The sequence below is a fragment of the Chroicocephalus ridibundus genome, chromosome 4, assembly GCF_963924245.1.
Source record: "Chroicocephalus ridibundus chromosome 4, bChrRid1.1, whole genome shotgun sequence".
NCBI classification, from domain to species: domain Eukaryota; kingdom Metazoa; phylum Chordata; class Aves; order Charadriiformes; family Laridae; genus Chroicocephalus; species Chroicocephalus ridibundus.
In genome coordinates, this window is record NC_086287.1 from 44,388,571 (window position 1) to 44,402,778 (window position 14,208).

Consider the following 14,208-nt stretch of genomic DNA (forward strand, 5'->3'; position numbering starts at 1 on the left):
GCACTGATTTTTTATTAGCAATTCTTTACTGTGCTTTTCAATTCCACATTAGCAGCAGTTTAATATGTATATGACAATTACATATTGTCAAAATGGTTTCTAAGTAAGTAGTTTGGATGTAAGACTGCCTATAGCATCACACCTCTTCCTCTCTCTATTGATGTCCCAGTCGTCGTTGTTCCCAGTAACTTCTGAGACTGTCTCTGCTTTCCAACTGGTCATGCAGAGGAAACTGCAGGACAGTGCACACTAACCCTTGCAACCTGTCAGTTGGGAAAAAGACTGAGTGCCCCGGGAGCAGCTTTATTCCCTGCTCACAAGACCTACAACTGCCCAACATCTGATGGTCACACGTAGGGAAGTCTGGTAAAATACAGGATGGTGTTAAAATAAAGCACGGTGATACTATAAGATTAACACTAAGTGAAACAAGAGAAGAGAGAGCAGCTAGTGTGAACTGATTTATGGTTCTAGAAAACAAGCAAAGAAAATTTATTATAATTTTTTGCATAATTTGTGCTTCAGAAGTGTATGTATGTTTACACCTGGCAATTTTATCCTTTAAGCTGTTGCCAGTTCTGTATTAAAAAAAAATGTCAAGAACATAAAAAAAAGATTATCCTTCAGGGCCATCTTTAAAACAGTCATAGAAACTCTGGAGTGTTCACTCTGCTGGCTGGAGCAGCAAAACCAGAGTATGTATGAACAGAAGTGAATCCCTAAATGTAAAACTCTGACCCGAAAGGCACAAAATTTCAAGTCTTTTTTTGCTCCTTTTGACTTTTGCTGTCTGTTTTATCTTTCTCCAGGACCATGGCCAATTTATACAGAGATGCCTACTGGTCGCAGAAGGACCTAGACTCGCATATTGGCGAAGCCCAGAAACAAGCAACCAAATGCAAGATGGGCTGTTTCTCTATGGATCGCATGAAGTACTACAATAAGCAGCTTTGTCAGCGGAAAGAAGAGGGATACAGGACATCATTTATAGATCTCTGGGGGCTCATGATTGAGTACTTACTTAATGATGGGGTATGATGTATATTCCATTTCTTAGAGAACCATGGCTTTTTCTCTTAGTGAATGGAGAGGCAACTAGCCCATCATTTTGGTGAACGTACCTCAAAACAGAGTGGAGTTCTCCATGTCAACAAAACTCTCAGGTTTTTTGATTTCCTTTAATAGACTGCCTAGGTAGAAACACATCCTATATGTTAATAAACTAGGTTGGGGATGCAGCCATTTGAACTCTGGCTGGTATTTAAATAGAAGTGGAAGCAATCTCGGGCAGTCTGCCTAAGATGCAGATTGCGCATGGAAAAAGAGTTCAAGATGCAAAGCAGAGTAATCTCAACTGTGTGAAAACTATCCGAAGTAAGCATGAAATGCCTAGAGTGCTTGGTGATTTGAATCCACTGGCAGGTAACTTGATTTGCAGGTACACTGGAGGCAAATGCATATTTTACTTTTGCTGAGAAGGACTGCTCAGACAGTAGCTGGTTTAAGTGATATTAATTTTTACAAGCAATAACTAATTTCTTTTCTATTATTTGAAGTTGTTTCTATCCCTACAATACAGCAATCCACTCCCTCTTCTCTCCAACTGGACCACAGTTCAAGGATGTGTGCTTTGGCACTTGGGAAGTGGGAAGGGCTGAGTGGTTGAGGATTGAACAGAAGTGTGCTCCAGAGGGGGCAGAAATGCTGCAGCCATTCAGCCATTCATCTGGTTTTATTTATTTATTTTTATATATGTACGTACATAGTATTATGTATATGTAAATGGAAAATAAATACATACAGAGAGGAATACTATCTATTAAACAAAAGTATAAGATGAATAGCTGCCTCTGTTTTAACTCAGCTAGATGAGGTCCCCCTTACAATCTAGCTAAGCATCTTTCCCTTTGATCAGTGCTGACTATTGGTATGTAACTGCTAACCTCTCCCTAATCTGCCAGAACTAGCTGTCCTGTAATTTGTCAGCAGTTCATGAGGTTTTATGTTTTTTACAAACCTCTTCAATGAGAATATTCTTTTCCAGAATAGAAGCTGGGTGGGAAGCAAATAATTTGCTGCCAAATTCCAGTCCCCTTGCAAGGCTGGGGCTGCGATAGCTGTTGCGTACTTAGAAAGAAAACATAACACTGACTTGCTCAAGGGCTTCCTTCAGCCCCAGGAGAGCAAGGACTGCTCACTGCACTCCTCATCCTAAAGGGCAGCCCGCCCCTTCTCCTACTTACTAGGGCAGTACTTTCTAGTACATACAGAAATCTACGCAGAAATAGTTTTCCCTCTCCTCATCTTTTGTGAACCTGTGCACAAAGTCAGGCGGATCCTGGGAGGCTGGTCCGCCACTGGCAGGTGGGTGGCCTGAAGTGCTCTGTGCAATGGACCTGCCATGGCATGTCCTGCATGCCGGGGGCAGAGCCACCCAGTTCCTCCAGTGCTGGGGCCACCGAATTTACCATGCTTTGCTTCCATCTCTTCTCACATAACTGTTTTTCTTCAAAACCAGAAAGACTCCCACAAACTTTCGGACCAGCAAGAAGCACTGTGTGATGGCCAGAACCCACTGCCCATCTATGTGTCGGTTTGTGTCCGGGACAACTACAGCACCAATGATTTCAAAGGTAAGGATGATGTTTCAGATCCTGTGGGGCTAAAACTGGCAGCTGAATTCCTGTAATTCACTCTTCTCTGCTTGGTAGCACTTGGAGAAAACAGTCCTGGTGTGTTAGTTGCTTTTTGGAGAAATAATTATCGCCTCCATGCCTTACGATTTTAATGCAAGAGCTTTTTGAGATCAGCGTTTCACTGTCTAGACATACACAGTCAAAATTCTGCCAGAAAGGCCATTTTTGAAATATTATCTGATCCATCTAGAATAAGAAGTATTGGAATTGTCTGAGAATTAAATACTGCTTTTTGTCTATGCCCAGTTATAGTTTCAATATGAAGAAAAACCACATAGTTATTGTAAAGTTTGGGAAATCATCCAACATACGCCCAACTGAATCTTTTGCTTTGCTCATTGTTTTGGTTATTTTTTTCCATGAGAGGCAGCTGGAGGAGGAGAAGGGGTGGAGAAGAAATTCAGATAAATTTTTTTATGGTTGAGGTGAAAAAACGAACCACTTCTGAACGAAAAGGAAATTATGGTCCATGACCTTTCTGTTCCAGTCTTTGCTCACACTGCAGTTATACCAGACAACTGCACTTCACTTGGAAAGGACATCTGAGACAGTCAAGGACTAGTTCTCTTTTCCTTAATACCACACATAAAGAGTACAATTTGCCTCTTACAGAATCACAGAATGGTAGGGGTTGGAAGGGACCTCCGGAGATCATCTAGTCCAACCCCCCTGCCAGAGCAGGGTCACCTAGAGCAGGTTGCACAGGAACGCATCCAGGCGGGTTTTGAACGTCTCCAGAGACTCCACCACCTCGTTGGGCAGCCTGTTCCAGTGCTCTGCCACCCTCAAAGTAAAGAAGTTCCTCCTCATGGTTATGTGGAACTTCCTATGCTCAAGTTTGTGCCTGTTACCTCTTGTCCTGTCCCTGGGCACCACTGAAAAGAGCCTGGCCCCATCCTCCTGACACCCACCCTTTAAGTGTTTATAAGCATTGATAAGATCCCCCGCCCCAGTTGTCTTTTTTGCAGGCCCAAATCCTTCAAAAAGACCCAAATCCCTCAGCCTTTCTCCATAAGAAACATGTCCCCTAATCATCTTGGTAGCCCTTTGCTGCACCCTCTCCAGCAGTTCCTTGTCCTTCTTGAACCGGGGAGCCCAGAACTGGACACAGTACTCCAAGTGCGGCCTCACCAGGGCAGAGTAGAGGGGGAGGATGACCTCCCTCGACCTGCTGGCCACTCTCTTCTTGATGCACCCCAGGATGCCATTGGCCTTTTTGGCCACAAGGGCACATTGTTGGCTCTTGGTCATCCTGTTGTCCACCAGGACTCCCAGGTCTCTTTCCACCAAGCTGCTCTCCAGCAGGTCAGCCCCCAACCTGTACTGGTGCATGGGGTTATTCCTCCCCAGGTACAGCACCCTACACTTGCCCTTGTTGAATTTCATAAGGTTTCTCTCAGCCCAACTCTCCAGCCTGTCTAGGTCCCTCTGTATGGTGACACAGCCTTCTGGTGTGTCAGCCACCCCTCCCAGTTTTGTATCATCAGCAAACTTTCTCAAGAGATGTGTACCTGTCCTTGTACATAAATTATTCAAGGGCAGTTAACTGTATTGGTAACAGTGGAAGTACTTTGACCTAGATGTGGTATATAGAAGGGCAGAGCGAAACCTCCTGCACACTAGAGAACCCTGGGCTCGTGCGTGCACACAGGCTGTGTAAGAGCTTGCTGTGCTCCTGGCTCGTGCCTTGTGCCACCGGCAGCACCACCATGAGCCACGTACCTGCCCCTGGCTCCCCATTGCCACAGTGCCATTGCTTAGATGCCTGGCCCCGCAGGTGGGCGTTTACAAGCAAGGTTTTGCAAAGACAGCGTAGCAAACAGAGGTCAGGCCAGTTTACGCCCTCGCTGCCCCCATCTCCACACCCGGCTGAGAGCCTGGGAGCCCTCTAAGTGTCCGGTTGTGGCTGTATTGCAGAGTGGGTGGAGTTCACTCCCTACGAGGTGGGACTGCTGAAGTACGGCACGTTCGTTCGCACAGAGCATTTCGGAAGCGAGTTCTTCATGGGACGCTTGCTAAAAAAGCTCCCCGAATCCCGGATCTGCTACCTTCAAGGTGACGTATTGTGTTGTCCTGGGACAAAGGCACTTTGGAGGGGTGCAACGCTGTTAAGCAGAGGGTGGATATTTCCCGTCTAACATACTGAACGCTCCTGTGATACCACCTGCCAGGAAATGGGGGTGTGTGGTAGTCTGTCCAAAAGAATACAGTAAAAAATCCCACATCTTTTCTCTGTTTCTTGTCACTGTCTTGGTATGCACAAACTTTTTAACATTGTGTCTTATAGATGGAATAGATAAAGCTACTTAATTCTTTCATTGTAAGGAATAGTTCTCACTTCCTTGGTGATTCTTCCGATTCCTCTCTGAATGCACTCCAACTTATGAAAATTTTGAGACATCAGGAAACCTGCAGCTGTGCTTCCATTGCGAGGTTTAACTTCAAACCCGTGTAGAGAATCACATCTACTAAAGATGCAGGCTGCCCAAGTGGAAAAATGAGACCAGAAGCAAAGGGTCTCTGAATCTCTCTGGTCAGTCCCTGACTTGTACTGATGGGTTGTCTGTAAAACTAATAGTATCCCTGGAGCCAGAATCACTGGCAAGTGAACAAAGAGCAGTGCAAGTTCCGTTTCAGTCATCTCTTCTTACACTTGTGCTGCTTAGAAGCTCCTTGGTTTCAGTAAAAATGTTGTGATATTAAATAGTCTGTAATCCCAAGGAGTATCTTTAAAAGACTACCTCTTGGGCTGGCCCTTTTTACCTGGTCCACTGCTGGGAAATCTATTTTCTACATGCTGCATATTCTGTACTGGTTTCTGTGCCCCACTGAAAATTAAGGCATTCAATTGTGATAGACGAATTACAACAAATATTTAAATTTACAAAGGCAGATGAGATGGTGGCGTTGTGTTTTGTCAGTAAAGCCACCAGTGGCCCTGAGGGGAGGCAGAGAGGGGCAATCCTGGATGGAAAAGAGAGTGTACTGTGGAGCAGGAGCCCACTGTGTCTGTGAGCCTTTACATGCCGTGGTGTGACATGTTTTACAAACTGAATGGCTGAAGAGCCAGTTCATCCCACTGTGAAACAATTCAGGATGTGTGAAAGCTGATGAGAGTGCATGCAGAAAAAGAGAAGCTGGAGTAAGGAAGACAGGGGTGGAAAGGAAGTTTTTGTGAAGTCTGCATTATCTGAGCTCTCATTTCGCTTCTCAAGTGAGTGGGTTTTTCTCCTTTACTTCTCTCCCATTCTTCTCTCTCTTTACTGTGTGGCAAAGCCGTGTGGTAGGTTAGATGCAGAACTGGTGGCTGCGTGACTTGACCCATTGCCATAGAAAGTAAAAAGGAACTTAAGAGCCCAAGAGTTTAGAAATATTTGAATTAAGCCCATTCAATAATTAATCCAGGAGGTCAAAATGGAAGGAAAAGGGCAGTTTCTTGTTAGAATGTGTTCTTGTGTTCACTATTTCCCTTTACAGGTATGTGGAGCAGTATATTTTCTGTGAACCTCTTACAAATATGGGGACTGTCCCACAGTTCAGAGGACTTCTGGAAGAGATGGACACAAGACAGAATAGAAGAAGTTGGTGAGAGATCATTAAGCCTTTCATTTATGGTCACTTAGTCTTCTGGATGCCTTTTGGCATCATCCCATCAACTATGCTGAAGCCAGCATCACAGGATCCTCCTCAGAGATAGTGACTTCCCCTTCCATTGTAAAGACTAAGAGGAATAGGGTAATCAGGGACATGTTGCTGTAATTACTAGACTTACTAAAATCTTACTGAATAAAAGGCTCTGTCCTTAAGAGGAAGCTTTAGAGGGGTCACACATTTCTCAGGAACTGTTTTGGCATTGCCCATTCTCACTCATTCATATGGAATCAAGAACCAGTGGCAGAGACTAAAGTTATTTTTACTGCCCGTGCAAAGAATAAACCTGAATATCAATTGGCTAATCAATATTTCCTGGGTTTTATTTTATTACTCAGTACAGTAATTACTGCAGTGGATTCACCCTGGCACAAAGATAAATGAGGCCCAGAGGTTATTTTCTGAAGCAATACAGAAACCATGGTTTTATTGCTAAATTATTTAGTATGATAGTAACTGTAATTACAGACATCCCGAAAATAAAAAATACATCTGTGCAATCACGGAAACCACCAGGTCTCTCCTGCTGCACTGTCAGCCACTTGGTCCGGCAAAGCAGGTTGTGATTTCAAGAAACCACACCTTGTACCATTTCTACTTTTCACCCACGTATGCTGCCATGTAGTCACCCTGAAAACTACCTGTAGTTTCTAAATATGAATGTATGCCCCAGGTTTTCCTGGGTTGCTCTGATTCTACTGATTAAGCATATGCTCATGTAGCCATGGGTGATTATCAGGCAGAAGCTGTCACTGTTGCAATAGGCCCCGTGGTGCCCTGTTGTTGCCCATCTGACTGAATGTGAGCATATGCTTCAGCCCCATTTTCTCCATGCTTGACTGTTTCATGATATCTTCCTATGAGGATATGTAACTTTCTCATGGGACATTCTCTGAAGTGCTTAGTTCCTTTAAGGTGTCCCTTTTCCAGGACTAAAGACTGCTTCTGCTGAATTGTCTTCAGGACAAAGCTTAAGATCATCAACAGAGCTTTATCTAGCAGTCAGTCCTCTCCTTCAGAATAGTTTTCATGTGTTTACTGAATCATCCCAGAACAAACCCCGAGATCTCCTACACACCAGGACAACAAGAAATGAACATCAACTAACAGACAGTTCACCAGTTTTTCTTCCCTCCTCTAGATGAAGACCCGGTATTGCCTACAAGACCCCACGAGCTGAGAACTCGCATGTACACTCCTCCTGGCCCTCTGTCCAGTGCCCTTCGGGGAGCGTTGACTGACCGCTTCTCTGTTGCCCAGCACCACAATTTCCTGAAGGGCTACCAGCTGCACAACAACTACCTGGAGAATGAGCACTTCTGTCGATGGAAAGGTAATGGGAACTAATATTTAACAGGCATCATTTTCGGGTGGTTTTGGGGTGGGGAATTTAGGAAAGAATCTTGCCAGGTTTGACAGGGGAAAAAAAAAATCCTGAAAGAACATTTCTTTTCTGAACAGAGAAGAGACTAAAACCTCAGTGTTGCCAGGTATTTCATCCTGTTTTCAAATATAAGCATGTATTTATGTGCTTTAGCTGCAGTCTCTGTTGTCTAGACCAAGAGGGTAGGCTTGCAGCTGACAGAACTGAATTTAGAATCATAGAATCATAGAATCGTTATGACCTTTAGGATCATCAAGTCCAACCATTAACCTTGCACTGCCAAGTTACTACTAAACCATCTCCCTCAGCACTACATCTAAATGTCTTTTAAATATCTCCAGGGATGGCGACTCAACCACTTCCCTGGGCAGCCTGTTCCAATGCTTGACAACCTTTTCTGTGAAGAATTTTTTCCTAATATCCATCCTAAACCTCCCCTGGCACAACTTGAGGACATTTCCTCTTGTCCTATCGCTTGTTACTTGGGAAAAGAGAACATTCCCCACCTCACTACAGCCTCCTTTCAGGTAGTTGTAGGGTGATAAGTTCTTCTCCCAGCCTCCCATTCTCCAGACTAAACAACCCAGTTCCCTCAGATGCTCCTCATAAGTCTTGTGCTCTGGACCCCTCACCAGCTTCATTGCCCTTCTCGGAACACGCTCCAGCACCCCAATGTCTTTCCTGTAGTGACGGGCCCAAAACTGAACACAGTACTCAAGGTGTCGCCTCACCAGTGCTGAGTACAGGGGGTCATCACTTCCCTAGTTCTGCTGGCCACACTATTTCTGATACACGCCAGGATGCTATTGGCCTTCTAGGTCACCTGGAAACACTGCCGGCTCATATTCACCTGGCTGTCATCCAACAGCCGCAGGTGCTCTTCCACCAGGCAGCTTTCCAGCCACCCTTCCCCAAGACTGTGGCGCTGAATGGGGTTGTTGTGACCCAAGTGCGGGATCGGGCACTTGGCCTGGTTGAACCTCATACCATTGGCTTTGGCCCATCGATCCAGCCTGTCCAGATCCCTCTGTAGAGCCTTCCTACCCTTAAGCAGGTTAACACTCCTGCCCAACTTGGTGATGTCTGCGAACTTACTGAGGGTGCACTCGATCCTGTCAACCAGGTCATATATAAAGATATTAAAGAGAACAGGCCCCAGTATTGAGCCCTGTGGAACACCGCCTGTGACTGACCACCAACTGGATTTAACTCCATTCACCACAACTCTTTGGGCCTGGCCATACAGACAGTTTTTTTAACCTGTGAAGCGTATGCCCATCCAAGCCATGAGCAGCCATGGATGTTTCTCCAGAATACTGTGGGAAACGGCGTCAAAGGCTTTACTGAAGACTAGGTAGACAACACCCACAGCCTTTCCCTCATCCACTACGTGGGTCTTCTTGTCATAGAAGGAGATCAGGTTAGTCAAGCAGGACTTGCCTTTCATAAACCCATGCTGACTGGGCCTGATCACCTGGTTGCCCTGTATGTGCTCCATGATGGCACTCAAGGTGATCTGCTCCATAACTTTCACCAGCACCGAGGTCAGACTGAGAGGCCTGTAGTTCCCTGGATCCTCCTTCTGGCCCTTCTTGTAGATGGGCATCACACTTACTATCTTCCAACCAACTCAAACCTCCCCGGTTATCCAGGACTGTTGATAAATGATGGAAAGTGGCTTGCTTCCTCAGTATCCTTGGGTGGATCCCGTCCAGCCCCACAGACTTGTGTGCATCTAAGTGATGTCGCAGGTCACTAACCATTTCCCCTTGGATTATGGAGGGTTCATTCTGCTCCCCATCCCTGTCATCCAGCTCAGAATTTAAAGTAGTAGAGAGCAGGGTGAACAAGAGAGAAAGCTGAATTTGGCAGGACTGTGCATCTAACTTCAGATGCAACTGGAATACCCCAGGAAATATGACCTACGAGGGAAAGCTGGAAAGGAATGGGGCTTTGTAGTCCATAGAAGACTGGACTGACGGGAGGCATAAATCCAAAAGTAAAAAAGGATGGGAACATTTCATTCTCTGAATCAATGATGGATAAAAGATGAAACAATTATTGAAATGAAGCAAGGGGATTAGGTTAAATATTAGAAATAGCTTGCTGGCACTAATGAGTATGACAAGTTCCTGGAATAGATTGCTTGGAATCTCAACATAGAAGATTTTTCAGAACAGGAACTTAGGTGGCATTTTGCAGTCCCTCCCACACCTGTTCAACAATCCAGTAGTGTGGCAATTAATTAAACCAGGCCTCTGGGACCGTCATTTCCAGCTTGCATTTCTTTTTCCAGTCAAAATACCTACAGATCATTTCTTATTCCAAGAAATATTTTCCTTTCAGACACTGTGTTAGACTCACGTCCCAACCAGCTGATACAAAATCCCGATCAACTGGGCATGATAGACGCTGGATTTTTCATCAATACCAGCAGTGCACCACTTTTAAGGCCACAGAGGGAAGTGGATGTCATCATATATTTAAGTTATACTACTGGGTCACATACATCGGTGAGGAGGATCTTGTTTCCATGTGTTGTCTCTCCTTTTGCTTGTAAAGGTCTAGCCTGTAGCTCCTAGAACTGCTGGCTATTTCATCTGTTCAGTTTTTAACTATTGCATTCCCCTGTGTTTTTCACTGTAATGATTAACATTGTTCCTATTTCTTCCTGACACTCCTGGAATCTCTCTTGCTGGTTTATGAACATGTTGAATTATTCAAGAGGACATCAGCACACTCTCTTCCAGAACTATGGGAAGAGCCTCTTCTGCTTTATGCTGAATCAAGCAGGTTTCCAGACCCTGCACAGGAATATACGTAAAGATGAGGAAGTGATTTCTCCTGACTTAAGTCAGAACATACAAGGGGTTAAGTGGATAGTCATGGGCAGATCATTTCTGAGCTGACAAATAAGATGCTACTAGGAAAATTCAATGCAGAAACTACAGTTTCATGGAGATAAAGTTAACTAGCTCTCTGTAAGGCCTTGCAGAGAAGAAGTTTGGTTCTTTATATCTCAGAGGCTGAGGTTTGTTAGAAAATCGCTATTAATAATCTTGGCCCGCTTAAGTGGAATTATTTTTTGTGAATGAGAACAGCCGTGCTACAGTTAATAAGCCATATGATGCATAAGACTTATATGTAATGAAGTTTCATTTCAACCTCATACATTTTCTAGGTTAATTTTATGAAGAAAGGCTGCCGCAGTTTTAAGCACTTTAGTAGAAACTGTTTCCTATTTGATAGTGTCCGCTATTGGATAGTGCAGAGTAAATAACACAGTACATAGTAGGACATGATATTGTATTACACATTTCAGGGAAAAGGTACAGTATAGCCTAGTACTTCGGACTTCCTCAGTAAAATATCAATCTCAGTTAACAGTGTGCCATAATGCTTGCACAGGCAGAGACATAATTGCCCATTCAAACTTAACTTTCTTATCTCCTGGCTTCCAAGCACATAATAAGATGCCTTAAATGTTTTCTTGCTGTGGTTTTCTTTTCTAATTAATTCTATATAATATATTAAACACAGGCTTTTTCAATTACTAAAACTATATGCTTTACCCAAAACTGCAAATTGCTTCCATTTTTTAAAAAGCAGTGTCCTGCATGAATTCTCTAACTCTGAAATTGTGTTTACAGCTTGTGATTAGTATTCTGGTTACTATGTATGGTAATTCTGTGTAGAGTTATGGATCTCAGTCACTAAACCTTAATACTAGATAACAGTTTGGGGGCTTTAAGAGAACCAAATTGAATTCCAATGCTGACCATTTCTGTGATACTCCAGTCTCTAGATAAAGCGTGCAAATACTACTCAGAGCAGAAAATCCCATTCCCCAAAATTTCTTTGACTGATGAAGATAAGAAAAATCTGAAAGAGTGCTACGTCTTCCAAGATTCAGATTTGCCAGGATGTCCAATCGTGATTTTTCTTCCCCTTGTGAATGATACCTTCCGGGAGTACAAAGCACCTGGTAAGTTATAAGTAGCAGCAAAGCATTAATCAAAAGACACCATTACCTGCTTCCCTGACTCAGGTGGTGCCACTTTCTCTGCTGCTGGCTATCTTTGCTGGATGGGTTCATGGGGGAGCACTTTAGCTAATTAAACCTGTTTTCCCCATCCCTGCCAAAGCTAGTGTGTTCATTCATGCCATCTTTGTGGCCCTAAGAGGGCAGACACAACCTTTGTCTTATGGATGGTGTTTATCTTCATCTCTCTCACATTTGTAACAGAAAGTGTTGCTAGCTAACCATAAAAGATTTGTTTTTTTCTGGGAAATTATAGCTCACAGAGATTATTTTTCCCCACCTATATTGTCTGTTGTCCAGAAATTTCATTCTGCACTTGAGGAGGCATAGTGTCATGTATGAATGATGGGGGAGGAAGAACCTGGCTTTCAGGCTGAAATCCTGCAATATCAAGAGCAGTATGTCTCCTTTTGGTACAGCATCAGCCCAGGGGTCATTTTGCTCTCTGTGCTTTGCTCAGGGCCTGTCATTCCTTTTCTGCCAGGCCACCTGCTTTGTATTCCTCTCCTTTACTTCCAGTTACTAGGATGTATTTGCTTTGTTCCTCGGTAGCAGGGAGGTAAAGTCTAAAACTCTGCTTTTGTGGGCTTTGGGAGACACAAGAAATGGAAAGGCAGAGATGGATCCTGGTGGCAGGTGCCCTGAGACTGTATTCCTGGTTGCAGGAATTTTAAGTATCCATATGTTTTATTACTCCTTTCTTGATTAAATTCTATTCTGTTACTAGCAACTCCCCTCCCTCAGCCAGGGTTTGTAGAGGTCCCAACTGCTCAGGATAAGACCTGCATTGCACCAGCAGTGGCTATCGGCGTGCCCTTTCAGGCTGATCTCCTTGACTAATCCATGGCTTTAATGAGACAGCTGTTTACGAGTAAGCTGTAGGTGACCATTACAATGCCAACCCTCATTTCTCCCTTCTGCCCTCATCACTTCAGGCAGTGATGGGGAGTGGGGATACCTGACCTGCCTTATTCATGCATTTAAACCCTATGAATTTTCTTCTGGAGAAAAGTCCCCCTCTTTGGGCTGCTGTGGACAGCTTGTCACTGACTGGGATAAACGCCATGTCACAGCAGCAACTTCTCTTTCTCTCCAGGTGTCAAGCGCTGCTGCTCAGAGATGGAGGGAGGACAACTTGATTTGACCAGTCGCTTTTCCCCCTACTGCATGTTCTCAGTCAGGTATACTGATGAGAATTACCGGCGGCTGCTGAACCTCAGTGAATACAACATCCTGAACAACTCGCAGATGATTATGCAGGCCTTGCAGATAGCGATGCAAAGGAGAAGGCAAAACATGTGCTAATCGCCCATCCAACTGCCCGTACCTTCTCAGAGGAGTTTTTCATGCTCTAGGACACAGAGCATGAAGGGACATAGCTTTTTGAACACTGGCCGTTCTGCACTATAGAAAGAAACTACCCCAGGTGGATCAGTGTTTTGTTGGGCTTTTTTCCATTCCCAAGAAGTGGCCTCTATAGGCAAAGACATTGCCTGGGAAGTGTTTTACATATGCTTTGTTCCCTAAATTAAGGTTGTCTGTAGAACAGTCTTTACCTAAAATCCTTGTTAGATTTTAAAAATAGTGTCATTTTAAGCCTAACTTATTATAATGTGTGACATATAGGAAAATAATTTTTTACCACCACAGCGCTACAGTAATACAACCCAGCCAACACACCTACAGGCCATAGGAAAGGGCTATAAACTTCTGCTCCCTACAGTTCTTCTTCGTGGAACACAACGTGCATCAACCCTGGAAAATGAAGAAAACCTGAGACATGACTGGAAGCTGCCATTGGATCCCTGGGTCAACTCTATTTTGCAAGTGTCTTGAAGAGCAGCTGAAGAGGTTGTAAATGTAACAGGGACAAGTGTGTGCACACAGCCAGCCCCGTGAATCGTGTCCACCTACGGGGCTATCTTGGGCTGTGAATGAATCATACATAGATGGGACAGACCAACTTAGGAGGAAGTGGTGTAAGATTTTTCATGCAAGAATTTTTTTGCAGCGAAAAGTGTAATTTGGGCACATCAAAATTTTCTCTGAATTTATGTCAGTTTGGAATGTTCTGTGTTGAGACAGTATGCAAAAAGTCAATGTTTTGTTTTGAAGCTTTCAAAATTAAACACCCTGGGATTTTTTTTCCCAGTTGAGTTACTTCTCATATTAAACTCCCTTTTTTAAATTAAAAAGAACAAGTGCTTGAAATGAAAATATTTTACTTCCACTAGACAATGAAATCTTTGGGTTTTTATTCAATGTAATTTGTTTAAACAATTTAGGACATATGCTCATCAACAAAAATGCTTATTTGTTTAGTTCTGCCTGTTCAGACTGTGCAGATAAGCAGGTGTGATTTAGTAGTCTGCAACAACTAAGGCCATTTTAAAACAATCTGAACAGACCCTCCATGGGATCTAGCACAAAACAAC

At 43.8% G+C, this 14,208-nt stretch overlaps 1 protein-coding gene across 1 annotated transcript in view; it reads left to right on the forward strand.

The window, feature by feature from the left end:
• The window catches only part of LOC134514826 (uncharacterized), a 58,351-nt gene that overhangs the window by 24,067 nt on the left and 20,076 nt on the right, over positions 1-14,208 (forward strand). The window contains exons 14-21 of the mRNA XM_063333143.1: positions 810-1,032; positions 2,519-2,633; positions 4,614-4,751; positions 6,174-6,281; positions 7,489-7,680; positions 10,078-10,244; positions 11,530-11,716; positions 12,870-13,071. Of these exons, the coding sequence (XP_063189213.1) occupies positions 810-1,032; positions 2,519-2,633; positions 4,614-4,751; positions 6,174-6,281; positions 7,489-7,680; positions 10,078-10,244; positions 11,530-11,716; positions 12,870-13,071 (1,332 nt within the window). The remainder of the gene's footprint in view (positions 1-809; positions 1,033-2,518; positions 2,634-4,613; positions 4,752-6,173; positions 6,282-7,488; positions 7,681-10,077; positions 10,245-11,529; positions 11,717-12,869; positions 13,072-14,208) is intronic.